Raw genomic sequence first — 27,681 nt, 5'->3', positions numbered from 1 at the left:
TTTACTTTGGATGTGTCCTAGAAGTTATTACTTCCGGCGTGGCATGCAAGCCAGCGCGTGCTTATGTGCTTTCCTAGCACGCACCGTGAAGCTTGCGGTCAGTTTCCACTGTATGATTTCCGAGACGTACATTTTCCTTCGCAATAAAAGTCGCACGGGAACACGCGCGTATGTGGTGCTTACTCCGTCCAAGCGTTAAAACCTTTATTTTGAAGTCCAAATGTAAACGCTGGCCGGAAATTGGTGTCGTTAATGTGGCTAGCTTGCAGAAGATGCTACTTCCTCCCCTCTCCTTACCCACTAGTAGCAAGTAGCAAAGCCACTCAGCTAGCTAGACAGCCTCACAAAGTCTCATAGTTTCTGTCAATATTATGAATTAATTGATCGCTGTAACTTAGTATAGTTGATCAGTGTTTCCGCAGTCCTAATAGCAAGCCATCTTACAAAATGAATATACGAAACGCACGGGTAAGTGTGTTGCCAAGCGTCTCCACCTGCCATGCAATTCCAGCTAACGTTAGCTAATCTTTGCTGCTAGCTAAGCTAAGCTAAGCTACGCGCTAGCTAGTGTTGACATGGAGTGTATGTATCAACTGAACTAAAGTCAATGACTTGGATTTATTTTTCCTCACACACAGCCGGAAGACCTTATGAATATGCAGCATTGTAACCTGCTGTGTCTTCCAGAAAACTACCAGATGAAATATTATTTCTATCACGGATTGTCCTGGCCTCAGGTGATCAATAATATTATTTATTACTTTTGCTGCTAACATTACAGTACTGATTCCATCACTCACTACATTTAACCATTGCCCCGTGTCGTTGTTTCAGCTCTCATACATTGCAGAGGACGAGAATGGCAAAATAGTGGGATATGTGTTGGCAAAGATGTGAGTATCTCTGAGAGCATATTATGAGGAACTGAAGTCAGTAGATCCCTCTGGGAGTGTCATGTTTTCTAAGGCATTCTCTCTCAACTCTGCAGGGAGGAGGACCCAGATGACGTTCCCCATGGCCACATCACCTCCCTGGTGAGTGTGTGCTGCTGCTTCTTCAGAGAAACGCGTCACACATCTCCTACTATTGTATTACTCAGAGACAATAATGGCTGGGTTTCCCAAAAGCTTCTTTGCGCTAAGAAGCTAATTTAACCCTTCTTAAGGCCCCCTTAAGAAGCAAACGCGTTTCCCAATTGCTTCTTTACGAAGGCATGCGTTTCCCAAAAGCTTCTTAGCGCTAAGAAGCTTCTTTGACCCTTCTTAAGGCTCCCATAAGAAGCCAACGAAGCCAACGTGTTTCCCGATTGCTTCTTAGCCTAAAATTATCTTCCAATTATGTTCCGTTAAGAAGGCTGCGTTTCCCAAAAGCTTCTTAGCGCTAAGATGATCTTTCGTTAAGAAGGTTTTGTAAGAAGGGTCTGGGGCATTCTTAACACCTTCTTAATGACAAAACACTGGCAGATCCAGCCGCGTCAGGCAAAAGGAGATACTTGTGTCCACTGTTCCTCTTGTGTTTTTCCCTTTTTCCTTTCTTTCATGTACCCTTTAGTGTTTAAAATTAGGGAACACTTGAAAATCTCCCCTGTATGTATGGTTACTTGTGTTTTAAATGTTTTACCGTAGGCTATATTCCTCTAATCAGAATGGATTCCTTTTATAATGTTGTGGATTTATATAGCAACTTTCACAGAACCCAAGGTCACTTAAATTCTGTAGTGTTTCTCTGTTTTGTTGTATGCTGTGTATATAAAGCAATTTGAACTGCAGTCCATGTCTGAAATAAATAATGTTTAATAAAGTTTAACATGACCATGATTAGGTTATTATACAACAGTGTTTCTCAACCACTGAGTCATGGCCCACTGTTGGGCTCAGAGTGCCATCTAGTGAGCCGCTCCAGTTAAGATGCTTCTTAAGAGCCTTCTATTTTTTTTATTTTTCTCTTCTGTTAAGAAGGCGTTTGGGAAACACTTCTTTGGAGCCTTCTTAACTCCTTAAGAAGCTTCTTAACTCCTTAAGAAGCTTCTTAACTCTTAAGAAGCTTCTTTGTTGGGAAACTCAGCCAATACTGTTGTCATCAAGTGTTTGGCCGGGTTTGTGTTGAGCAATGGGATCTCCATGTGGGGTGTCTTGCAGGCGGTGAAGCGCTCCCACAGACGTCTGGGTTTGGCTCAGAAGCTGATGGACCAGGCCAGCCGGGCCATGATAGAGAATTTCAACGCAAAATATGTCTCGCTTCATGTTCGGAAAAGGTAACGGCCACTTTCAGATAGCCACGCCCACTTTCATGTCATGATCTTTGACACGGTTCCTTTTTATCTTCAGATAAATTGCCAGTTCCCCATTTACAAATCACTCTCGTGACGTTGCACACATATTACTGTGTGTGTGTGCACTTATAAATCCTTCTCTTCTCTTTGTAGCAACCGGGCAGCCTTGCATCTGTACTCAAACACACTGAAATTCCAGTAAGTTCATAGCATGTCTGTCAATGTTGTTAACTAATACACATTTGTATTATATTGTTGCTTGTTGCACACGCTCGAGTCACAGGTACTGTATATTGTCTGCCACTGCTTGTTTGAGTGAATGCTGTTTATACACACAAACTTGTTTTAAGTGTGTTTATTTATATAGCCCTTTATCACAAGCATGACTCAAAGGTGTGCTCATATTATGAGCCGAGCTCTAGCTAGCTAAAGCTAAAGCTATCTAAATCGATCTGATCAACAATCAATCAATCATGTATCAACAGAATGATACATGACAAACATCAGGAAGAAGAAGACATAACAGCCTGTCTTATCTACACAGCCTCGCCTACAGCTTGTTGATATTTCCCCTTGTCCTTCCACAGGATTAGTGAAGTCGAGCCTAAATACTATGCCGATGGGGAGGATGCCTACGCCATGAAAAGAGACCTGGCCCACATGGCCGATGAGGTGACTTTATTCCCTGCGGCGCCACACGGTGGTGTTCCAGTGACATGATTCTTGGCCCCTTGTTGTTCCCTCAGGGCAGTGGTTCCCAAACTAGGGGTACATTGAGGTACTACGGGGGATACTCGGGAGAAAGGGGAACATGTAAAAATGTCAGAATAAATCATGAAAATAAGTGAAATGTTAAAATAAATCTCCTCAGGAGGCACTAATTGCAACTCTTTCACTCCATTTCTTATTTTGTAATATATTCTTCAAAAGGTGGGTTATCATTCATTCGTTGCATCACATGCGATAGTTTTCTCTTGCAGTTTTCTAAGCAAAATGATGTAGTCGTGTCAAGGGGGTACATGGATTCAGAAATCAGGGAAAGAGGGTACTGGAGCCAAAAACGTTTGAGAACCACTGCCTCAGGGGATACTTCAGCACCTCCGGATTGTGTTGAGATGAACGTGGCATTCTGACCGATTCTGTGGTGTTTTGTTTTTGCCGTTTCTGTAAAGGTCCCACAGCTGAGAAAGCCAGGAGGAGGAGTACGTGTGCTGGGCCAGGAGGGCCAGTCTGCGCAGAGCCTGTCGGGGGGACCCGGGGGAGACCAGGAGAGAGAGGGGGAGAGAGACAGCGGGGGCGAGAGCAAAGAGCTGAGCGAAGTCAGCGAGGCCACGGAGAGCACAGACGTTAAGGATTCCTCCTCCGATTCGCAATGACACTGCCATCTTAGCCATTTTTAAATTCACCCCTCTCACGTTTTATCTCCCATCCGACACTATGTTTGGCTTTACAAACTGTGACCATCTGTGCATCTTTGCCGTTTGACCACAATATCCACTTTTTTTTCCTACTTTCTTTTAACCCCTCCCTCCAGATCTCTCTTTTCACTGTAGTGACCAACAGAGGGGATTTGGAGAATAACATGAACGGGGATGTTTTGTAAATGAAACGAATGTTAAAAATGAACAACTGATTTAAAAGTTTTTATTGGACGGCTGTTTCCATTACTAAGGGTGGCCCCAGTTCCTTGTTTAGATTTTCTGCAATTGAAAACGTAAAGAATCATGCTTTTCAATTATTGTCTCAATCAGATCTCTTCAAGTATTTAACAAAAAATACTAAAAATAAAACGTTTCAAATAATACTTTTGGTACGGCACTTGTTTCACTGAGTGTCAACAAACCCCAGTGTAGTTCACTGTCGATCAGTCCATCATTGTGAGAACATCTTAACCCATTGATACCTGATGCAGCATTGGTGTGTATATCCCTCATTTGTGTGCGTATCCCTTTAAGACCGGTCTTAAAGGGATACGCACACAAATGCTGCATCAGGTATCAATGGGTTAAAGGTAACCACTATGTAGTAGTCTGTTCTGGCTAATGAAATGTCTAGACTGTACAGTGTACACCAACACCATAAACACACAACCAGTACTTTTGAATTTACAGTCACAGATAATTGTCCTGTCGCACTGAGACAAACACTGACCCTGACGAGGTAGATGCATTCTATTGCTTGTCAGTGTTGTAAGATCAACTAGGAACCGTGCTAGTCAATATGAAACCAAACTCATAAGAGGTGTTGCTTTCTGTCAGCTGGCCCCACAGCACTTTAAACTGAAGTAGTCATAACCATCTCACGTTTATCACAGTGAACACATTAGGGCTCAAGCATTTTAGATAGACATTTCCTGCAATCGGGCTGTGCTCTTTGTTGATACGGATCAGAAGCAATTTTAGTCAAATGTAGCCTGACTGACTGACTGCGCAACAGAATTCAACTTGCTGCCTGTTGAGAGGAAGGAAACCAGAGTGAGCGGGAAGTACTTGACAGCTACAGAGAGACGACACTGCAGAGACTCAGAGAGGGGAGCGGACAGATCTTTGAGACCGTTTGTGGCACAATGTTTTCACACTTACTCTTCACACCTTTCACAGCTCTGCAGATGGAGGAGGGCAGATGGAAACGGTGCCTTAGCGTATCGAGGCTTAATGGCAAACATGAGTCAGTCAAGATGTGATTTTTTGACATTGAATAGGGGCAGGTTTTGGGGGATTTTTGGTGGAATATCGGGGGGGCTTTCTTTCCAGTCTTCCAATCGGTTCATCTCATATTCCCTTTTAGTTTTGGTTTTACTGTCTGGACATGCAGCTGCAGATTTCAGCATCCCTGGTTCATTCGGGGCAGACACCATCTAACCAGACTGAGCTGTAGGGACACATGCTCCATGGTGACTCAAAAATATGCCAACCAATCACTAGCAGCCAGTGTTTGTGGTAACTCAAAAAGTAATAGATTACATGTAATATATTACTTTGAGCAGTAACTCAGTAATATAACTTATTACAATAGGACTTCAGTAATATTGTACCAGTTACTTTGTCAAGTAACACAAGTTACAAATTGAGTTACATTTTTGTAATCAAAGCACATGCAAATAACCACTATAGATGAGAATAACAAAAGATCACATTATAATTTTGTTTACACTGATTTCAGACGGTATAAATTGTTTTTCGGGATGGTTCTGGGGCAGCGATGTCATTCTGCTACTGCAGTTATCTTGGTGAAAGTCATGCAAAAGCAGTGTAGTAAGTAACAAGTAACTTATTACTTTCAAATTAAAGTAACTAGTAATGTGTAGTATATATTACATTTTGAAAGTAACTTGCCCAACACTGCTAGCAGCTGATTTCAATCGTTAGCACAGCTTCAACCAGAGAGACGACTAATTAGTGGGATCAGCTGCTATGTGGTTGGTCTCTGCCCTGTGTGGGACATCACTGAGAAGAAGCTCTGTCTGGTGTACTGATGAACTTTACAGAGCTTCATGAGAGAGAGCAGAGCTTCTCGATTCACAGCTCTTCATGCACTACTCATGTCTGTTGCACAATCGAGCAGTGATGTCTCAATGTGTGTGAGAGTGAGTAGAACACCATCAGGGTGAGCAAGAGACCTGTGTGTGTGTGTGTGTGTGTGTGTGTGTGTGTGTGTGTGTGTGCGTGTGTGCGTGCGTGCGTGCGTGTGTGTGTGAGAGAGAGAGAGAGTCAGAGAAATATGTTGAGTTCCACCCCACCCACAGCCATCCGTGTCCAACGTGAGGGGGAGGTGAAGCAGTTGAGAGAGCTTACAGTGCTATTAACTGGCATTATAGTTTCCTCTGTCTGGAGAAGAGACTAGTCGAGACGGCTCCCCATCAGGTAGGACACACTCACTCATTCAATTCTGATTCATTTTCATTGACTTTTTTGATCTATAATCTGATGAAGACGAGACAAGAGTTGAATGTTTGGAATATAAAAAACATGCTTTTGTGCTTTTCGTAACTCTTTACGAAGAGCGATTGTGTGTGTTTTTTTTATTATAGTTGTGTTTTTATTGGCTCTAGACATTGCCCTCTGGCAGTGAATGTGTTCTAGCTCAGTCTTTGCATGTACTTGTGAAAACTTGTGTTTGAATGTGCTGGATTAGAAGTGTAACGGTGAGTCTAATAAACTGTTAGCAGTGTTAGTAGCATTAATGCAGTGTTGCTGGTGCTGCTGGTGGTGGAGACACCCTCCCATGCTTGAGGTGGTGGTGATTCACTGGTGATTACATAGAAAAAGAATGGAGAGCCTGATGGAAAAGGGTGACAAAGAGTGGAAAAATGAGACGCTGGCTGCCTCCTTTTTCTTTTTTTTTAAGAGTTTTGGATTTGTTGTAATGGCAGCGTAGTCCTTTTTAGGGCAGGTTGGTCCAAACTGTGTTTAGAATGGGGGCCAGATTAGATCATATGAAAGTGACGGGGGGGGGGGGGGGCAGGTGCTTCTCATATAGGTTGGCCTATATGAACCCTAATATAAAAAATCACATACAAATGTACTCTGAAGATTTTGTTTACCATCTGAAAACATTAGTTCTGCATGTGTTGTTCCTACTTGGTGCTTGTCTACAAACTGTATGATAGTGCTGTCATCATCGTTAGGTGAAGGGGAAAAAATGCAAATTGAACTTGCTTGATTAACCAACACTGTGTGGAGGAGGAGCCACATATAGTATATTCTGAGAGACAAGCCGAGGGCCACTTAAAATCAAGTCAGCTGGGCCGCGATTGGCCCGCGGGCCGGACTTTGGACATGCCTGTTTTAGGGCAAGAGGTTAAGTTTTTATTATTGGGAAATGGTGCTGAGTCTGTGGTAACTTCCACACAAACAGAATGCTGAGGGGCGATGTTTGGTTTGGAACGAAAAAGGAAGTGGAGACCGAAAGAGAGAGAGAGAGAGAGAATGTGTGTCATGATCGGACATGATCCACCGAGGGAACACCCTGACCTTCCCCATTCTCAATTGGAAACCATAAGCTCTTCCCAATAAAGGCGTATCTTCCTAACCGACAATCCCTCACCTCATCAGAAACAGTTGAAGCTGGTCATGTGTTTGACTCAAGCCGTTGCACAGAGGCACCGTGCAGGAACAGAAGTAGCCAAGCCAGTTGTTGCAGTGTACACAAAGACTTCTGTTTTCTCTTGAATGTCCATTTTGTCTCCTTTTTCTCACCACAAACGGGAAGAAAGGAGAATCTGATGGCGATACGATCTGTCTGCAACAACGGGTCAACTGCGTCATGTTGACACAAGATACTTTGGCAATTTGCTGCCTGTCAGTCACAGAATGAGATAACAAAAAAAATGAAATCAACTGATCTAAGGGTCCCAGAGACACATTAGACAAATGTTTTTGAAAGAGGATTTTTGATTTTGAAGTTACAAGGATATAACCTCAAAATCAAAAATCCTCTTTTAATTGATTGATTTGTATTGCTCTTTTACATTCATTGTTTATGTATGTCATGTTTTTCTTAAAGGAACACTCCGCCCATTTTCAACCAGCTTTGTATTAGAACATCAGTAGTATATCAGAAAACTGTAAACGGTTTTGAAGTCTGTCATTTAATTTGACAGTTATTGAGTGTTAAAGTGTGGACCAGTGACATCACTAACTCAATAACTGTCAAATTAAATGACAGACTTCAAAACCGTTTACAGTTTTCTGATATACGGTACTACTGATGTTCTAATGATACAAAGCTGGTTGAAAATGGGCGGAGTGTTCCTTTAAGACCAGGGACCATGCTGGAAATAAGTGTCTGCACTTTTGCATGTTTGACTCCCTTGGATTGTATGTCTTTATTATATCCATAATGATAAAAAAAACAAAAAAAAAACATTTGTCTAATATGTCTCTGGTACCCTGGAGTGTAATCGGAGTCAAATATCCTTGCCCCCGTCTCTCGATCTTAAACTTCAGCCATATTATACACCAGATTAGACTGATTACTATAAATGTGGAGAACCCCCCCCCCCACACACACACACACACACACACACTTATAATCTTCATATATCCTCTCGGTGTTGCGCGCCTTGTGGTGCCCCTATTTTTGGGGCAGCAGAAATGTTTGCTGGTGCTATTTTTGCACCTCGTGCAAATTCAGCAGCGTGAGCGCTGCAGCAGACAGACAGCACACATGCCAACTGGCTAGTTGTCTTCCAGTCAACAGAGCAGAGCAGAGGAAGACTGTCAAGAGATGTGTTACAGTAAGACGAGCATGTTGTATTCACTCTTTCTGTGGCGGGGCGGGGGGGTGGGGGGGGCAACCGGCGTAGTTTCTAGGGGTCCAAGGGGGGGGGGGGGCTATAGGCCAAAGGGTGTCAAGCTATGAGCTGCAGTTGGGACGTAGAGAGGCCTTTTGATTTTCGACCAGACTTTGTCAGGAAGCAAGGTCAAAAATAGCCTGCGCACACAGACGGTCAAACACACTGTGATACTGTTGAGGCGAGGGAAAGTGAGACACGAGACAGCTGTTCACCTCCAACGACATGGACATCCTGTCACTTCCTTGTTTTGACAGAATTCCATCCAGTCGGAGCGACGATGACGTCCCACGTGAAGCTCAGGAAGGAGAAGGTCGGTGCCGTGGACTATGACACACAAATCAAAGGTAAAGGAGTTGGACTGTTTTTAGCTCTGCCATCGTTACAAACCTCTTTCTCACGCCTCTCTTTAGTTCTGATCGTTGCATGTGTTTGGAAGAAGAAAACGAGAACTGTTAACCTAAAAAATCAGTTTCACTCTGCTGCGTCTTCCAGAAGCAGTCACACTTTCTACTACTCTCGCTTTGCCCTGGTGTCATCCTTTCGTCTCCTCCTCCTCTCTTTCAGAGGTGCGCCTCCAGCTGATCGTCTCCTCCTCCTCTCTCTTTCAGAGGTGCACCTCCAGCTGATCGTCTCCTCTCTCTCTCTTTCAGAGGTGCACCTCCAGCTGATCGTCTCCTCCTCTCTCTCTCTCTTTCAGAGGTGCACCTCCAGCTGATCATCTCCTCTCTCTCTCTCTCTCTTTCAGAGGTGCACCTCCAGCTGATCGTCTCCTCTCTCTCTCTCTCTCCTTCAGAGGTGCACCTCCAGCTGATCGTCTCCTCCTCTCTCAGAGGTGCACCTCCAGCTGATCGTCTCCTCTCTCTCTCTTTCAGAGGTGCACCTCCAGCTGATCGTCTCCTCTCTCTCTCTTTCAGAGGTGCACCTCCAGCTGATCGTCTCCTCTCTCTCTTTCAGAGGTGCACCTCCAGCTGATCTTCTCCTCTCTCTCTCTCTTTCAGAGGTGCACCTCCAGCTGATTGTCTCCTCTCTCTCTCTCTCTCTTTCAGAGGTGCACCTCCAGCTGATCTTCTCCTCTCTCTCTCTCTCTTTCAGAGGTGCACCTCCAGCTGATCTTCTCCTCTCTCTCTCTTTCAGAGGTGCGCCTCCAGCTGATCATCTCCTCTCTCTCTCTCTCTTTCAGAGGTGCGCCTCCAGCTGATCGTCTCCTCTCTCTCTCTCTCTTTCAGAGGTGCACCTCCAGCTGATCGTCTCCTCTCTCTCTCTTTCAGAGGTGCACCTCCAGCTGATCGTCTCCTCTCTCTCTCTTTCAGAGGTGCGCCTCCAGCTGATCGTCTCCTCTCTCTCTCTTTCAGAGGTGCACCTCCAGCTGATCGTCTCCTCTCTCTCTCTTTCAGAGGTGCGCCTCCAGCTGATAGACCAGCTGAAGGTGCTGGACCTGCAGCTGGAGCAGAAGAGCCAGCAGCTGCAGGACCTGGCCGACTACCTGCGGCGACGGGGCGAGATCGAGGGCGAGTACGCCCGCTCCCTGGACAAACTGGCCGAGCGCTTCACTTCCAGGACCAAGAGGTGGGGCAGGTTACGGCATCGTACCTTTTGATATGGGGCATTTTGCCCATGGGCAGTGTTGTAGTCAAGTCACTCTATCTCCAATCCCAAGTCGAGTCTCGAGTCCCAAGTCATGGAAGAAGAGGTTGAGTCGGAGTCGAGTCCTCCTTACCTGAGACCTGGACTCACTGGCCGTGGGTAACTGCTGATAGATATTTGGAATGATGAGGTAGGTCGCTGGTTCGATCCCCGGCTCCTCCAGTCCGCATGTCGACGTGTCCTTCAAATTGTTCCCGTGTTGTCCTGCGTGGTGGCCTCCTGCCATCGGTGCGTGAATGGGTGATTGTAGGCAATGTGCTGTAAAGCGCTTTGATTGGTCGGTTGACTAGAAAAGCGCTATACAAATGCAGTCCAATTACTACTAAAATCACAGAGCGGCTGATTGGGGATGCTGCTATTAAGCATCCTTTTGTAAAGTGACTGGACCTCAACCCCCCTCTCTCCTCTCTTCCTCTTCCTCTGCCTCAGGAAGGAGCCCAGCAGTCACTCGGTGGCCCAGGTGTGGCTCACTCTGCTGACCCAGACCCGGCAGGAGAGTCGGGACCACAACGTGCTGAGCGAGAGCTGCAGTAACGTCCTCATCCAGCCCCTCACACACTGCCTGGAGTACACACAGCGCCTGGCCAGGAAGGTACTACCCACCCACAACAAGCACTGTGTGACCCCCTGTGACCCCGCCCTGAGCCACAAATATTATGACAGTCTTTGTCCAGTCGGGGGACCGCTTTTGTCTCTCGGCTCTTCTTAACCTGATGTCTTTGAAGGTGTTTCTCTGCTCCACTTCCCTGCTTCACTATCTCACTCTGTGGTGTTTTGTCTCTGCTGCGTGTCTCCAGAGTAAGGACATCTGTACGCAGTTACAAGATGGACTGCTGAAGGTCACCACAGAGCTCCAGACCGTAAGTGGGAAATAAATTACCCAAAACATTTTCCTACTTTCTAAGCAAATAAAGGAGAGTAATGTTGTTGTTGTCGTTGTTTGTGTGTGTGTGTGTGTGTGTGTGTGTGTGTGTGTTGTTGTTGTTGACCTGCTAGTCAAAGACATAAGGTCATATGTTCCATCCTCTGTTGAAATCTATAAACACTCCCGCCGTGTTTCAACTGCCATGTTCAAACTGTGTAATACTGAATATGACCTCTTCTCAAATGTGACAGCTAATACACCTGATGTTGTCGTTGTCGATGAGGACAGTGGAGACGCCACCATTTTGGAAGTGGGGTGTTCTTTTGATTCCAGTCTGGAAGAAGCTTTTATCACCAAGGTTTTAAAATAGCAAACTGCTCAAGGATGTTATGATACAGCTTGGGTCCAATTGTAAATAGCTTGTATTCATATTTGGAAGCCTTGGTAATGTCCACAGGCTGGTCATAAGTGGCCTGCAGAGGGCAGGACTGCCCAGACCAAGAAGAGCCAAGGCTCTGGCCAAATTCTGCTCCATTTCTGCAATAATTGGCAGTCGCCACATTTGGAGGTGGTGCTGTTTCCTTTATCCATAGATTCAGACTATCTAGATACATTTGTCGTCATGAGATTTCCAATTGTTTGTGCATCTATTTATTGTTTGTGTTCCAATGATGTTTTTGTCTAAATGTTAACACAAATAAAGGTGTTAAAATGTGCGTGTGTGTGTGTGCTCGTGTGCGCCCCCGCAGGCATGGAGGACGTACTACCAGTATCACACAGATTATGTGAGTGCTGACGGGAAGCTGAAAGAGGCTGAGAAACTGGAGGAAAAGCAGAAGCAGAGCGCTGCCAAGAAACGGGAGATGTTGATAGAAAAAGTAAATAGCCTCGTCTCTCCACAAAATGCTTTTCTCCTACGTAAGTGTTTACGTTGCACGCGCGCGTCTCTGTTTTACCTCCTGTCTGATCCTTGTTTGTGTTCAACCACAGAGACAGGCTAAGGTCAACGACATCACCCTGAAGTGCAGCAAGGCCCGAAACGAGTATCTCCTAAACCTGGCTGCAGCCAACGCCTCCATGAACAAGTACTACCTCCAGGACATCTCCACGCTGATAGACGTGAGTGCATGTCGGATCGCACACCCTCATCATGTCCCCGCTAGATAAACAAACACTGGCCTGGTGCCCAGAGAGACAGATCAAGTGGTTCTGTTCCTTCACTTCTGGAGCCACGTGTGTGGTGATACAAGTGGCCTGTGGCTGGGATGCACTAACTGCCGGAGCCTTTCTCTCCTGTGTCTGCCTTTAACTGCGTCCCTCTCGATTTTCCCACCGGACAAACCGTTAAAAATACTATAACGTGTTGTACCCCACGAATGATGCAGACCCCCCATGAGCCAACAACATTTACCATCCCTTCAAGTTTAATAAAAAAAAAATGTTTTATTATACTATTATACTTATGACCTTTCAAAGTTGGAAATTCTGACTTCCGAATTTTTTATTACAGCATCCCCCATCCCCGTCAGTGTAAAGCTTAATTTATGCATAACACTGATTAGTGCAGACAGCCAAGGCAAGAGAGGGAATGGAATGCACAGTGAAACCACCACGGAGGCAAGATGTAACGTACTTGGCTGCAGCCGCATATAAACGACACGTAACCACACAACTCACATCCTCTCTGGGAAATTGGTCACGATGTTCTTTGTGATTTTCATGAAGTCATACATCAAGGACAGGCTGATAAAAATAGCGGGGACACGTTCGTTCATTTCAATCGAGCAAAAACCAAAACAAGGAAGTCAAGCGCGTGCTATGCGATGCTATGACGTAGTCAGCGACACAAGACTTCACTAGGTAGCAGACACTGCTCGCCGACACTTGAAAGTGTCGAGTCAAGTCCTCATTTCTGTCGGCGACCGTTTCAAAAGTGTCGGCAGACAAAGCATAAATTGGGCTTAACACATTGAGTGCCACAGCGCTTCATTAAAATTGTCTGCAGCCTGTGCCAGATTCACTTCCATTCAGTTGAAAACAGCTATAGAATTTTTTCTATTATGGCTATATTGACGGGGCTGGACTTTAATGAAACATTGAACACTCCTGCTTCTTCCAAAGAAGAAATTTTGTTTCTAGACAGTTCCATTATGAAATGACAGCCTCTGAAACAAGTGCACTTTCAAGGGTTTTCTGTCGTTTTTTTTTTACTTTCCAAGATATAGTCACTTTTATGAATACCTTTTGCACTCTAATTTCGAGCACATTCACTGACTCTGGCTGGTGTTTTCTGATGTGGTGGCGTGGTGTGGTTTCTGTGCAGCCTGCGTGCCCCCCCCCCCCCCCCTCTCCCCCCCCCCCCCCCTCTCCACCTCTGAGCTGCGGGCTCCTCCCACACGCACAGAGTTTGTTTTCTCGACTCCGTTTTTGCCCCGGACGGATCCCAGCGCGCATCAAGGAAATGATCAAGAAAACGCGACTGAACGAAAAGGCTTGGCCGTTCGGCTTCGGATGCTGGCTTTCTGGCAGGAAATCGTGTGGAGATAGATAGAAGCATAAGAGCTCAGTTGTGAGCGCGGATGCAGCCGAGCCCACTCTCCGCTGCAGACAGAGCAATATATACGGCTCTGGCTGAAGCATGCATCGGTTTCCTCTTTGATCACGTCTTTCCCTGCTTTCTCCTGTACAAAGTAAAGGATCTGAGGTGGGTGGCGCAGCTTCCGTGACGATGTTTAAGGTGGCGCCGTGTGATCCCTTGAAGGGATTCATGCTCACTGGCTGGGTACGACCTTAAACAGCAGAATTATGGAATAATATGAATTATGATTTTAGGACGTCCACAGACGTCCTTGGCACTCCTCGTTACTTTTTTTTAGGACGTGCACAGACGTCCTTGGCACTCAATGTGTTAAGTGTTAAGCACCAGAAGATAGTGCTCACATGTATCCTCGCTCCCAAGTTTTGTCAAAATCAGATCAGTGGTGTCTGATATAGCATGTCTGAGTTTGACAGATACCAAAGTACCAATATGTGGCTTCCCTACAAGTTTGATCCAAAAGAAAAAAGTTACCACTAATTAGTGTGTTGTTGTCTTTTAATCGTTGGAGCACAGAACAAAACTGCACCGTTCCGTCAAAATTGGACGACAAGTGCAGCAGTTATGGGCTCTGAAAGTTTGACCTTTTTAATCATAGCGCCCCCATCAGGCCAATTAGTGCAATGTTGGCAAGCGCTGAAACGATGCAAAGATGTATCGTCCCGACAGATCGAATCGGAATCAGACCAGTGGTGTCAGATGTCACATTTGCAGAAGAGATGGACACAGCCTAATCCAACTCCACCAGCCATCCCCAAAGAACTGGAATGAGCCAAACTATATCTGTTATGAAGAACCCCATGTTGGTGGTGGCCTCTCAGATGTCAGTTGACTCTGATGAAGATGCACTTGGTGTCAAAATGTCACTCCTTTAGCCTAATAGAAGTTTGTGATACACTTGATCCGTGCGCTCCAGAGCCATGCTTTGGACAGAGATCATCTGAAGTCTCTCCTGATGTCATTGTCTCCCCTCAGTGTGCAGATGCGGGGTACCACCTGTGCCTGGGTCGGGTGATGCGGGCCTACCTGTCGGGCCGGGCGCGGTCCCAGCAGAACCTGAGCACCAAGCTGCAGCTGCTCCAGGGGGCTGTGGCCGGCCTGAACCAGAGCCTGGACAGAGACACGCTCCTACAAGACCACCACGGCACCTTCTGTCTACCGCTTCGCTTCCTCTACCAACCCCACGATGGCGACCAGGTGTGTGTGTGTGTGTTTTGTGCGTCTCTTTAGTGTCTTCTGAGAGTTGGAGTTGAAATTGGAACCTGACTCCAAGGAAACAGAATTGGATCACTTTTAGAATTTAGAATGAAATGAAAGACAGTTAAACAAATCAAGTACATTCAATCAAGTAACAAAGATTATGTTAAAAATCATGTTAAAACGTGTTAAATGACCAAATCTGACACTGCACGTCCTTGGGTCCCCAGCAATGTCATAATAACCACTGCTGCCTGATGTAAACCAAAGTGCCCTTCTGGGACATGTATTAAAATGATTGATTGATTGATTGATTGATTGCTTGATTGATTGAATACACCCACTAAGTTTGAAGTAGATCGACGGATGGACGAATGGTTCTCGAGAAATGCAAAAGACACTCATAGACAGACAGACAGACAGACTCCTTGCTTTATAGAATGATGTACAGTAGTATAGAGCAGCTATTCTCAACCACTAGGCCGTGGGCCGCAGAGGCAGTGGTATTGCCTCTAGATAGATGGAGGGGAAAAAATCATGATTAAAGCTAGTTATTTATTTATTTTTTATATCTAAATGTGCTCAAGAATTTATATAAATCAAAAACTTCCAAATTAAAATGCATAATTTCAATTACTTTTTTCTCTCTCATATATCTGGGAAGGTGGTCCTCGGAAATGTTTTAACAATCAGAAGTGGGCCTTAAGTTACAAAAGGTTGAGAACCCCTGGTAGATAGAGTGCAGTTACTTCCTGAAATTCCAATTTAATCCCAATTCTGTTTGGTGCGGGGTTTCCTGCCCAGTAAGCTTATTCTGTACGGTTCTTGTTTAGTTCCAACTCTAGACTACCTTCCCTGGTTGTGTGTCTCAGGTGGCTGAGGTCAGTGCGGAGTGTGAGATGAGGTGTGAGCTGGAGACCAGATTCAAACAGATCCAGACCAGACTGACGACAGTCACCCAGGAGACAGAGGAGGTAACGTACATCACAAATATCACGTTCTTCTAGCAGATCTATCCACTGCCGCTGTGGGCGAGTTTCATTCATATCTCTCCAACCTTCCCCTCCCGGCCACCGGCTCTCTCAGGCCAGTAAGAGCTTGCTGGCCACCCGCTCTTCCCTGCTGGACGGTATCGGAGAGGAGGAGCTGGAGCCCGGCAGTGGCAGCGGTCCGCCTCCGGAGGGCAGCACTGAGAACCTGAACCTGGCCAGCAAGCCCAATGCGGCCCGCCGCAACAGAGCCAACATGCTGGAGATGGAAAGCATCTACCTCATGGTGAGTCCATGTAGAGCAGGGGCGGCCAAACTACGGCCCGCGGGCCAACTGCGGCCCGCTGCCCGTTTTTAAGTGGCCCGCCATGAATTTAGAAAAAAAAAACATTTTTCCGTTTTTCTGTTTTAAAGTTTAAAACGGAAAACAAAAAAACGGATTCCCCCCATTTTGTTTTTTCAATTTAAAACCATTGAAAATGGGTTATACTTGGGTACCCTGACCTGGTCTATTTACTTTTAAACATTTGTAATACTGAATGAATGTTTAATACTAATGTTATGTTAAATTATCTCTGTCTTAACCTGTTGGCACAGGAAAATAAAAATTTAAAACATACAGAAATACCCATTGTAATAGGTGAGCACATCAATAAACGATGTGTCATATATTTATTTAGGTAGAAATTAAATTTTTGATGGCACAAGGCTTTTCTGGTCCAATTTTTTTGCCGCGAAAACGGCCGCGCATAATATTGTTTGGCCCGCGACTCCTTATATTTTTCTGTATGCGGCCCCACAACCAAAAAAAGTTTGGCCACCCCTGATGTAGAGTAATAAACCAAGATGGTACACTATCTTGGTAGGCTATGATGGGCATGTACATGTTTTGATTGTTGGGTTTTTTGGTGAGTGGTGATGGTGATGACGAGAACCACAGTGGCTGATGGTGGTAGCTTGATATCGTGGTTGAGTGTGAATCTTGTTCCCTTTCTCAACCAGCTCAGTGGCCTTGTGGTCTGAGTGTCCGCTCTGAGACTGGGAGGTCGTGAGTTCGATCCCCGGCCAAGTCATACCAAAGACTATAAAAATGGGACCCATTTGCCTCCCTGCTTGGCACTCAGCATCAAAAGGGTTGGAATTGGGGGGTTAAATCACCATGTGATTCCCGAGCACGGCGCACGCTGCCGCTCACCGCTCCCCCAGGGGATGGGTCAAATGCGGAGAACAAATTTCACACATTGTGTGACAATCAGTGGGACTTTACCTTTACTTACTTCTTTCACAGAGAGTGAAAGAGTACCTGGTGGGCAGCTCGCTGGTATCTAAACTACAAGCCAAGCACGATCTGCTCAAAGTGGCTGTGGAAAAAGGTAAGCGCGCACGCACTTCTGCAATTCTCACATAACAAAACCACACGGCAATTAAGTACTCAGTCACAGCGGGCACATTGTGATGCATTGTGTGGATTTAACCGGTCGTAAATTGTTGTTCCTTTTTTCACCACCGAGTAAAGTTTCACATTGCCCGCGTGTATTTATCTTCCTTGTTTTTCCACATTCAGCTGCCTGCTTCAGAATTTGGCTTTTTCTCATCTTTTCCATTTTTGTTTCCCTCCTAGCTGAAGCAACAAATGGTCACCAGCCGCCCAGGTAGAGTTGATGCCTCTTTAGATCCCCAAGTTCTTTGTCATCTGGAAAACACAGATAATGCAGTGTACTGCAGAAACTCTTCATGGTGTAGATCACAGATAATGCAGTGTACTGCAGAAACTCTTCATGGTGTAGATCACAGATAATGCAGTGTACTGCAGAAACTCTTCATGGTGTAGATCACAGATAATGCAGTGTACTGCAGAAACTCTTCATGGTGTAGATCACAGATAATGCAGTGTACTGCAGAAACTCTTCATGGTGTAGATCACAGATAATGCAGTGTACTGCAGAAACTCTTCATGATGTAGATCACAGATAATGCAGTGTACTGCAGAAACTCTTCATGGTGTAGATCACAGATAATGCAGTGTACTGCAGAAACTCTTCATGGTGTAGATCACAGATAATGCAGTGTACTGCAGAAACTCTTCATGGTGTAGATCACAGATAATGCAGTGTACTGCAGAAACTCTTCATGGTGTAGATCACAGATAATGCAGTGTACTGCAGAAACTCTTCATGATGTAGATCACAGATAATGCAGTGTACTGCAGAAACTCTTCATGGTGTAGATCACAGATAATGCAGTGTACTGCAGAAACTCTTCATGGTGTAGATCACAGATAATGCAGTGTACTGCAGAAACTCTTCATGGTGTAGATCACAGATAATGCAGTGTACTGCAGAAACTCTTCATGGTGTAGATCACAGATAATGCAGTGTACTGCAGAAACTCTTCATGGTGTAGATCACAGATAATGCAGTGTACTGCAGAAACTCTTCATGGTGTAGATCACAGATAATGCAGTGTACTGCAGAAACTCTTCATGGTGTAGATCACAGATAATGCAGTGTACTGCAGAAACTCTTCATGATGTAGATCACAGATAATGCAGTGTACTGCAGAAACTCTTCATGGTGTAGATCACAGATAATGCAGTGTACTGCAGAAACTCTTCATGGTGTAGATCACAGATAATGCAGTGTACTGCAGAAACTCTTCATGGTGTAGATCACAGATAATGCAGTGTACTGCAGAAACTCTTCATGGTGTAGATCACAGATAATGCAGTGTACTGCAGAAACTCTTCATGATGTAGATCACAGATAATGCAGTGTACTGCAGAAACTCTTCATGGTGTAGATCACAGATAATGCAGTGTACTGCAGAAACTCTTCATGATGTAGATCACAGATAATGCAGTGTACTGCAGAAACCCTTCATGGTGTAGATCACAGATAATGCAGTGTACTGCAGAAACTCTTCATGGTGTAGATCACAGATAATGCAGTGTACTGCAGAAACTCTTCATGATGTAGATCACAGATAATGCAGTGTACTGCAGAAACTCTTCATGGTGTAGATCACAGATAATGCAGTGTACTGCAGAAACTCTTCATGGTGTAGATCACAGATAATGCAGTGTACTGCAGAAACTCTTCATGGTGTAGATCAGGGATGGGCAGCTTTGATGATAGAGAGGAAATAAATGTCCTCGCTACCAGAGGGTCAGATTGTGACCGTGCACTTCCACCAGTAGCCTACTACTGTAACACCATCACTCCCAATTATAGCTACTAATTTGATTAAAAGGACTGCTAATCAAAGTTTATTATACCAACATTTATATTTTTCATTGTTCAAATTGAGTCATTCTTCCATTCAGATGAGATGAGATGAAATAAACTTTTTTGTCCCAGAAGGGAAATTTGTCTTGGGCAAAAAGTGCACATAGCCACATCCTGTGTTACAAAAACACAAGTAAACACAAACAGGACAGACACAGCATTGCACTAAGACACAGTGGGGAGATGCCAACTGAGACATGTAATTGCACAGCCCTATTGCACAATTTGTTTAAATCATACATACCCGTAGGTAAAAGAATATAAAATAAACAATAAAACCAGCAGCGGGATAATGGATAAAAGAATAAAAGAGTAAAAGAATAAAAGAATAAAACATTAAAATAAGATTAAATGAAAAGTAAAAGAAATAAAATTAAAACATGGGGCAAAGATTACCGTTCCTTTAAAGTGCCTCCACCTACAAACTATGGGTTTCTACAGCCTGGGGGAAGGGCAGGCTGTTTGTTAAGAAGTGTAATCGAGGTAGGGAGGAAGGAGAGCTTGTAGCGGTTGCTCCTGTATCTGCTGGCTCTGAATCTTCTGCCAGAAGGTAACAACTCATATTCAGAAAATAAAATGTGAGAAGGGTCGGTCAGAGCTCTATGAGCCAGGCTGATCACCTTTTTCTCAAAGATGGACTGGAGCGTCATGATTCTTTCTTGCTGATCACTTTCATGGCTGTGTTCACCATTTTTAAAATTCTAGATTTAAGCTTGACTGTGAGAGACCCAAACCAGAGACCCAAACGCTTTAAAACAGCCCGCTACAGCAATAGAGGGTATGCATGTGATGTCACAGAGGCAGAAGTCACTGTGGGGTCACGCCCACTGAGTCACAGCAAGACTGAGCTTGAATGCAGTAATCAGCCTAGATAAGTGACACCTGCTGCTCAGGGAGGAACTTGACACTCATTTTGACACTCGTTCCCGATTGAGGGGGCGTGTTCCAGTGGGTGTGCATACCCTCTATTTGATGGGGTACATCACCCAAATATGTCATATTTAATCAGATTAGTAATGTTGCATGTGCAATGTGCATCCTGGATATAGTTTGTTACAATAGCGTTAGCTCAAATGCTAACGTTAAACAGTATGTGGATGGACAATGCTAATGCCATTAGCGCCATGTTCTGGGTTGTACAGTAAAATAAAAACACAGATTTGGGTGGTCGAACCTAACCTAATCAAAAACGTCTGCCTAAATAAATAATAATTTATTTAGGCAATAATAAAATAAATGGAAATTGACCCAGGGGCCACACTGAGTGAGGTCGTGGGCCGCATGCAGCCCGCGGGCCGCCAGTTCCCCACCCCTGATATATATATAATACAATGATGAAATGGATTATATCTTTTCACAAATTGTTATCTCACTCCACAGATACACTAAGTCTATGCGCGTGAGGAAGAATCACTCGGGTGCCAATCTGACTCACAATCACAAACTTTTCAGCGGCGACATGCTGTCCTTCATACAGGTAGTGAACCATCCTGATTACACCATACCGTCTCTGTCTTTACCAGCTGCCACAGTGTGTGGCTGCTGCTATTGTTTCTACCTTGTGAGTCTGTCTGTGTGTCTTTCTATGTCTGTGAGTGTGGACAGATTGTGTCCCCCCACGATAAGTGTCACAACCGTGCAAGCTGCAGTCACAAAACTTTACAATGAAAGGTCAAGTTGGAAGTTGGGTGTAGTCTGAGATTCAAGATTCAAGATTCAAGTTTATTATTTGTCCCAGAAGGGCAATTTGTGTGCAAGCAGATATAAAAAACATAGCGAATACATGTAAAAACAAAACATGGACAAGTGAAACAAACATGGAGCATGTGCAGCAGTTTTTCAGCAGAAATGGATCAAGTGAACACAGAATATATTAAAAGTAAAAGTAAAAACACACCTCAAAGGATCCATCGTGCAAACTATGAGCAAGGGGTCCGGAAGTAGCGCTCGCCCCCACCCACCCACCAGAACCACCACCACACACACACACACACACACACACACACTTGATGCCCTTGGCCCACATTTGTTTTAAGGTGCGGGTGGTGCTGTGGCTGGTGTGACCACATCGCCAAGATTGTCTCTAGTTCCTCTGTGTGAACATTTTGTGTTTCGTTTCTTTTTTCTCTCTATCTACTATGTTTAGCAGTTGAATAGACAGAGACATGTGTGACAGAAAAAAAGAAAAGTAAACAAATGGACTAATAATAGCGATACAAATGAGGGGGGGTAATGAATGGGTGTGACATGAGCTGACAGAATGATCAGTTATACTGTAATGAAGCATTTGCATTTATGACATGATAAAATATAAAACTAAACTTTTCTAAAAAAAAAAAAAAAAAAACTTTTTGTAGTACTGTACATCAATTCAGATATCAGACTTTTTATCGTTTTGTTTTCAGGCGTCGGGACAACACATCCCAGTAGTCGTGGAAAGCTGCGTCCGCTTCATCAACCTCAATGGTGAGTATTTTCACTATTGATCATGTATCACAATAAATTGCACGATGGATTGAACTATAATAATCTACCCAATATACCATCTGCCTGTCCGACCAGGCCTCCACCATGAAGGGATCTTTCGGGTGCCAGGGTCCCAGGTGGAGGTCAACACCCTGAGGGACGCCTTTGAGCGAGGTAGGTGTGTGTGTGTGTGTGTGTGTGTGTGTTATAATGGCAGCCCATAGAGAGCCGCAGGGATGACGTATTTTTGTAGTCGTAACGGGGAAGTCCCGGACTTCCTGGTTCTTCACTGTTTCTGCCTATGGGATTTTTGAATGGGTTTCTGCCGCGATGCTTTAAATAAGGTCTCTGGGCAACGCAAGCTTAATAAAACGCGAACCAGTGTTCAGCGGGATAATCTTCACACATGAGGACCACTTTCATGAGTTTTGAAGCGTAAATGCGAGCCCTAGAAGTAAAAAGCTCGTGCTAAGCTAATCCAGAACTACACACAGTGTCGCATAGGCTTCCACGTCACGTCACCACTCAACCTGGAGTGTTGTTGATGTGTGCGCTGCTGTGCACTGATGATTACCCCGGGCTGAACCAGGTCTCACCTCTCTATATGAACCCTGGTGGTAATGTTGGGCAGTGCGCTCTGGGCTCCCCCTGCAGGAGAGGACCCCCTGGCAGAGAGGAGCTGCTTGGACATGGACTCTGTGGCCGGAGTGCTGAAGCTCTACTTCAGAGGCCTGGAGAAGCCCCTCTTCCCCATGGACAGCACCAGCCAGCTCCTGGCCTGCATCCGTGAGTGTATATATACAGTGTTGGGGTAACTCATTACAAAAGTAACATATTACATGTAATATATTACTTTTAGCAGTAACTCAGTAATATCACTTATTACTTATAGGATTTCAGTAATATTATACCAGTTACTTTGTCAAGTAACTCAAGTTACAAATTGAGTTAAATAAAATAAAAAATCAAAGCACATACTTTAAAAAAGGATACAATCATTTCCTAATCTAACTGTGTTTTTACGGTATGCAAAAAACCACTATAGATGATAATAACAAAATTATCATCAGGAAAAAAACTAAATTTAGAATTTTGGACGGTTTACACTGACTTCAAGGCGGTTGAAATTATTTTTCGGGATGGTTCCCGGGGCGGCTATGTCATTCTGCTGCTGCTGTTTTGGTCAAAGTAATGCAAAGGTAGTGTAATAAGTAATGAGTTACTCTACACAGAAAGTAATATTGTAAAGTAACTTATTACTTTCAAATGAAAGTAACTAGTAATATGTAGTATATTACATGTTGAAAGTAACTTGCCCAACACTATATATATATATATATATATGTATATATATATATATATATATATATATATATATATATATATATATATATATATATATATATATATATATATACATGTGTATATATATATATATATACATGTGTATATATATATATATATATATATATATATCTGTGTGTACCACATGTGGAGAGTGTGGTGGGTGTAGAGTGTAGAGTACGGGGCTTATCTTACCTCACCTGCTATTTTCAGAAAATGAGAACGAGGTCGAGCGAGCAGCTCACCTCAAGGCTGTCGTCTCCGGCTACCCTGCGCCTGTCATCGTGGTCATGAGATACCTCTTCGCCTTTCTTGATCAGTGAGTATCGTAACTCATGAACATTATCTTAAAACTAGTCAACAGTTCAATAAATCACAGGTTACAGTCGAGGGGGGAGATCTTTTTTGAGGGCCCAAAAAGGCCACCAAACACTGTATTTAACTTATTATTTTTTTATCAGTTAGCTGCTTTCTCATACACATTGGATCTGATGCGATAGGAGTCTGCTGCATCTTTGAATTTCGGTTTCACTTCTGTCTCATTTCTCTGGTCAATCTTTGATGAGCTGATAATCACCCCCCTCTCTCCTCCCCCAGTGTCTCCCAGTACAGCGACGAGAACATGATGCAGCCTTATAACCTGGCCGTGTGTTTCGGCCCCAGTCTGGTAAGAGGGGCGCCCGATGAGGACGTGGTCACCCTGCAGCCTCAGATCAACGCCCTGGTGAAGGACATCCTCCTCCAGCATGAAAGCATCTTCCCCAGCCAGGCCGAGCTGCCGGGACCCGTGTATGAGAAGTGCATGACCCTGGAAGAGGATGACTGGTGAGATAAAAGACGTGCACACACACAGACACATAAACATGGACACACTGTATCATCCTGATCATCATACATCCTGATCATCATACATACTGATCATCATACATACTGATCATCATACATACTGATCATCATACATACTGATCATCATACATACTGATCATCATATATACTGATCATCATACATACTGATAATCATACATACTGATCATCATATATACTGATCATCATACATACTGATCATCATACATCTTCATCATCATACATCCTGATCATCATACATACTGATCATCATACATACTGATCATCATACATACTGATCATCATATATACTGATCATCATACATACTGATCATCATACATACTGATCATCATACATCCTGATCATCATATATACTGATCATCATACATACTGATCATCATACATCCTGATCATCATACATCCTGATCATCATACATACTGATCATCATACATACTGATCATCATACATACTGATCATCATACATACTGATCATCATACATACTGATCATCATACATACTGATCATCATATACAGTATACTGATAATCATACATACTGATAATCATACATACTGATCATCATATATACTGATCATCATATATACTGATCATCATACATACTGATCATCATACATACTGATCATCATACATACTGATCATCATACATACTGATCATCATACATACTGATCATCATATACAGTATACTGATAATCATACATACTGATAATCATATATACTGATCATCATACATACTGATCATGGTTTTGTTTACAGTGAGCCTATCATCGAGGAGGGAGAAGGGGAGCCAGAGTACGCAACTATCAAAGATGGTGAGAAAGGCTATGTGTCCATCTGAGTTTCTCACTTCTTTAAAGTTGTTGTGATTTGTATTCATTAGCGCAGAATAGAAAAACGATGTCTGAATGCGAAATGTGCTACAGAGACGGACGCGGGAGCCGTGGGTGACCGCAGGAGCAGCTTGCCTGGAGCACAGACCCAGAGAAAGGGACAGCGTCCTCGGGCCAACAGCAGAGGTTCCCCCGACCAAAGTAGCTCCAGAGCCGGACCAGCAGGTGGCAGCGTCTCTCCAGGTGTAAAGTTGATGCTCCAGTTTCCCATTCCCAAAGGGCCACAGGGCAAGCCGCTGCGGACCCACTCTCCCGGCTTTGTACGCAGAGGGAGCTCGAGGCTGTAAGTGCTTCCAGGCTGTTTGCAACTCGCTCGTGTTTATGTGAGGAATAGACCCTTTTCACGGGGGCCATTTTGTGTTGAAAAGGCAGGGTAAACACAGGTGCAAGCAACACAGTAATGAGGGTTTCCAACTTCCAATCATGGAAGGTGGAAACCCTTGTTAGTGTTTTGCTTGCACCTGTGTTTACCCTGCCTTTTCGACACAAAATGGCCCCTGTGAAAAGGGTGTGTTGGTGAGCGAGACCGACTTATAATCTCTAACTCTGTTTTCCACAGGTGCCAGGACAACTCATCCTCTGAGGATATCCCCGTTCAAGTCGACAAGGTCTGTCTCGTTTCTCATTTAGTTTGAGATTACGGACAACAGCACATTGTTATCGCTATCAAATATAATGAGAAGCTCCCTGACTAGATGGGAGTGCAGAGAAGATAAGATGAGCCTCGTCTTGTTCCTCGTTCTCATTAGCCTTGTTTATTTCATCTCACAGGAGGTCTGTCGTCAGATGGACACGGTCTTCAAGGAGCTCATCTCACGACAACCACGGCAAGATCCCTCCACCGCCGGCTCCGCCTCCTCTTTCCAGAGGAAAGGGAAGCGCAGGGGGAGAGGGGTGGGGCTGTTCAGAGCTGCAAATCCAGAGCAATCGAGTAAGAGAGTGGCGCCAGCGGTGGACCAATAGAGGGTATACACGCCCCCTTAATTGGGAACGAGTGTCAAAATGAGTGTCAAATTCCTCCCTGAGCAGCAGGTGTCAGTTATCTAGGCTGATTACTGCATTCAAGCTCAGTCTTGCTGTGACTCAGTGGGCGTGACCCCACAGTGACTTCTGCCTCTGTGACATCACATGCATACCCTCTATATGCATGACTCGGTAGCCAATGAACAGCCAGGAAGGAGGCTCATCGCGCTACGTTTGAAAGCTAAAATCAAGCTGATAATATACAATTTGATTCTTTATAAACGTCGGACCCTTTCAAAGTACATCACAAACTGTCCATTTTGCTGCAACTCGACAGCGCTGCTTAATCCAGAACCTTACTTCCGGGAACTCTTGAGAGTAAAAAAATGGTCCATTGGAGTGAACGGAGATGTCGCGACTCTTCTATATATATGGCTCTGTACAGATCAACTACTGGACTGAGAGGAGACGGGGATGATATGAAAGCAGAGAGGGATGATGGAGTGCTGATTGGAGAACGGAGGAGTAGGGCGACGCATAGCGACAGCGACTATCAACAGGTTCATTTCTAGAAGACTGAGATCCCTGATCCACAGTCGCCCCTCTGGACCGTCCACAGCTCTGTGATGCCTCTGGCTGCATAGGGGGTTCTTTCCACAGGGTGGCTTCCTTATCTGATGCCCTTCTTGTTTAAAAGTGTTTACAGCACAACCCTGTGGTGACTGCACGTACCTGCAGCATGATGCGTAAAATTACTTGAAATAAACTGATGTGTTCTTGTATGGTTGGATGTAGTGTTGCAACTTGATGCTGCTGTGTATGTACTTTGTGTCGATGTAAATCAGAATGTGAAATGGTGTCCAGCCTGATTTTACCAGTGATTTTTAATCAGCGGTGTTTATCGATATAATTTGTTCAATGAACCTTGAAATGTCCTTTTGTACACTCACTAACAGACACGTATGCGCACACACTTCATCAAAAGTCTCTGAGAAGGGATAAGATGGAATCACAAACTCGGTCATAAAGAAAGGAAAAACTGTGAACTCTGTCGTAATGTGTTTGTACTGCTGTCTCAAATACCTATTTTTGCTGCGATTTGCTCTGGTGATGAAACTGGCCTTTGGTGGAGCTGCTGCAGAGCTTCAGCTTCTCTGTGTCTGGAGACGGAGGTGATTCCACAGTCCAGGACCTGCTATCACCACAAGGTCCAATCAAACTAAAGCTGGTGCCACGTTCTGAGCGTTCTGAGCCCTCAATCTAGGAAACCAGCAAGAAAAACACTTGCATCAGCTGTGCATGCATGCCAGTGCACATGCACAGACACCCACGCACCTGCACACATACATTACACATACTAGGGGTGGGACGATAATAGCCTACATCATGGATATCGTATCGTATAGTGAAAACATCGATATAATTGATATCGTCTACATCCAAGGTGATGAACATAGCATGTTCATAGTTGAAAGGTCATCAAGGCCTCTTTAAGTTAACTGATCAAAATAATTTGCACTTAAACATGAGAAATGTGGCAGTTGATTGTGAACAACAGAGGTAATTTTTTTTAATTAAAAATAGATTGTTTCTCATGTCTGGAAGAGCTCAGAAATAAAATGGTCAAATCATATTTTAGTTGCTTTGTGTGAGTCGATAATTTTTATTTGATGACGCCTTATTAAAGGTCACCGTACATTGATAAAAGGTACAATAAACACAATGCATAGAATAAGTAAAAAGATGGCAGGGTGTTGAACAATGAACAGTAATAAGAACAGTAGTGAGACATACAGAGCATAGATTAGCAGGATCAATAAGGTAAAGTGAAGTTACCTTGATTAAAGTGAATAGAGAAAGAAATTACAGACTCCCAAACCAACAGATATAGAGAAAGAAAGAAAGAAAAATAAATTACAGACTCGATAAAAAGAATAAAACATTTTCATCAGTGTCCTGTCCACACGTAAAACGGCTTAACATCACCCACATACTCAATCATATCATATAT

At 44.1% G+C, this 27,681-nt stretch overlaps 2 protein-coding genes across 2 annotated transcripts; both read left to right on the top strand.

Moving 5' to 3' along the window:
- The first annotated feature begins 303 nt into the window (after positions 1-303).
- On the top strand, positions 304-4,070 carry naa10 (N-alpha-acetyltransferase 10, NatA catalytic subuni). Its single transcript, XM_083657200.1, has 8 exons — positions 304-468; positions 639-737; positions 835-893; positions 989-1,034; positions 2,139-2,254; positions 2,426-2,470; positions 2,860-2,944; positions 3,445-4,070. Exons 1-8 carry the CDS (start codon positions 448-450, stop codon positions 3,646-3,648), a joined length of 675 nt encoding a protein of 224 aa, XP_083513326.1. The 5' UTR covers positions 304-447; the 3' UTR covers positions 3,649-4,070.
- A 1,957-nt stretch (positions 4,071-6,027) lies between these two features.
- On the top strand, positions 6,028-27,268 carry LOC310795139 (rho GTPase-activating protein 4-like). Its single transcript, XM_083657181.1, has 22 exons — positions 6,028-6,135; positions 8,825-8,914; positions 9,965-10,136; positions 10,644-10,806; positions 11,012-11,074; positions 11,829-11,957; positions 12,070-12,198; positions 14,651-14,872; positions 15,745-15,846; positions 15,959-16,147; positions 17,150-17,234; positions 17,483-17,513; positions 20,526-20,622; positions 21,551-21,611; positions 21,708-21,785; positions 22,266-22,397; positions 23,169-23,274; positions 23,553-23,780; positions 24,574-24,629; positions 24,741-24,990; positions 25,267-25,315; positions 25,479-27,268. Exons 2-22 carry the CDS (start codon positions 8,848-8,850, stop codon positions 25,668-25,670), a joined length of 2,601 nt encoding a protein of 866 aa, XP_083513307.1. The 5' UTR covers positions 6,028-6,135; positions 8,825-8,847; the 3' UTR covers positions 25,671-27,268.
- The last annotated feature ends 413 nt before the right edge of the window (positions 27,269-27,681 follow it).

Source organism: Poromitra crassiceps (genome assembly GCF_964638095.1).
Source record: "Poromitra crassiceps genome assembly, chromosome: 20".
Classification (NCBI taxonomy): domain Eukaryota; kingdom Metazoa; phylum Chordata; class Actinopteri; order Beryciformes; family Melamphaidae; genus Poromitra; species Poromitra crassiceps.
The sequence above is the reverse complement of the archived record's forward strand: the minus strand, read 5'-3'. Positions and strand labels throughout refer to the sequence as shown.

What these genes read in the sequence shown, in the direction of transcription:
- naa10 (XM_083657200.1), top strand. Translation starts at nt 448, where the DNA reads ATGAATATACGAAACGCACGG. An exon ending in ACGGATTGTCCTGGCCTCAG is followed by an intron (nt 738 to 834) that starts GTGATCAATAAT and finishes TCGTTGTTTCAG; the next exon opens with CTCTCATACATTGCAGAGGA. An exon ending in GGATATGTGTTGGCAAAGAT is followed by an intron (nt 894 to 988) that starts GTGAGTATCTCT and finishes TCAACTCTGCAG; the next exon opens with GGAGGAGGACCCAGATGACG.
- LOC310795139 (XM_083657181.1), top strand. Translation starts at nt 8,848, where the DNA reads ATGACGTCCCACGTGAAGCTCAGGAAGGAGAAGGTCGGTGCCGTGGAC. An exon ending in ACATGCTGTCCTTCATACAG is followed by an intron (nt 20,623 to 21,550) that starts GTAGTGAACCAT and finishes TTTTGTTTTCAG; the next exon opens with GCGTCGGGACAACACATCCC. An exon ending in TCCCCGTTCAAGTCGACAAG is followed by an intron (nt 25,316 to 25,478) that starts GTCTGTCTCGTT and finishes TTCATCTCACAG; the next exon opens with GAGGTCTGTCGTCAGATGGA.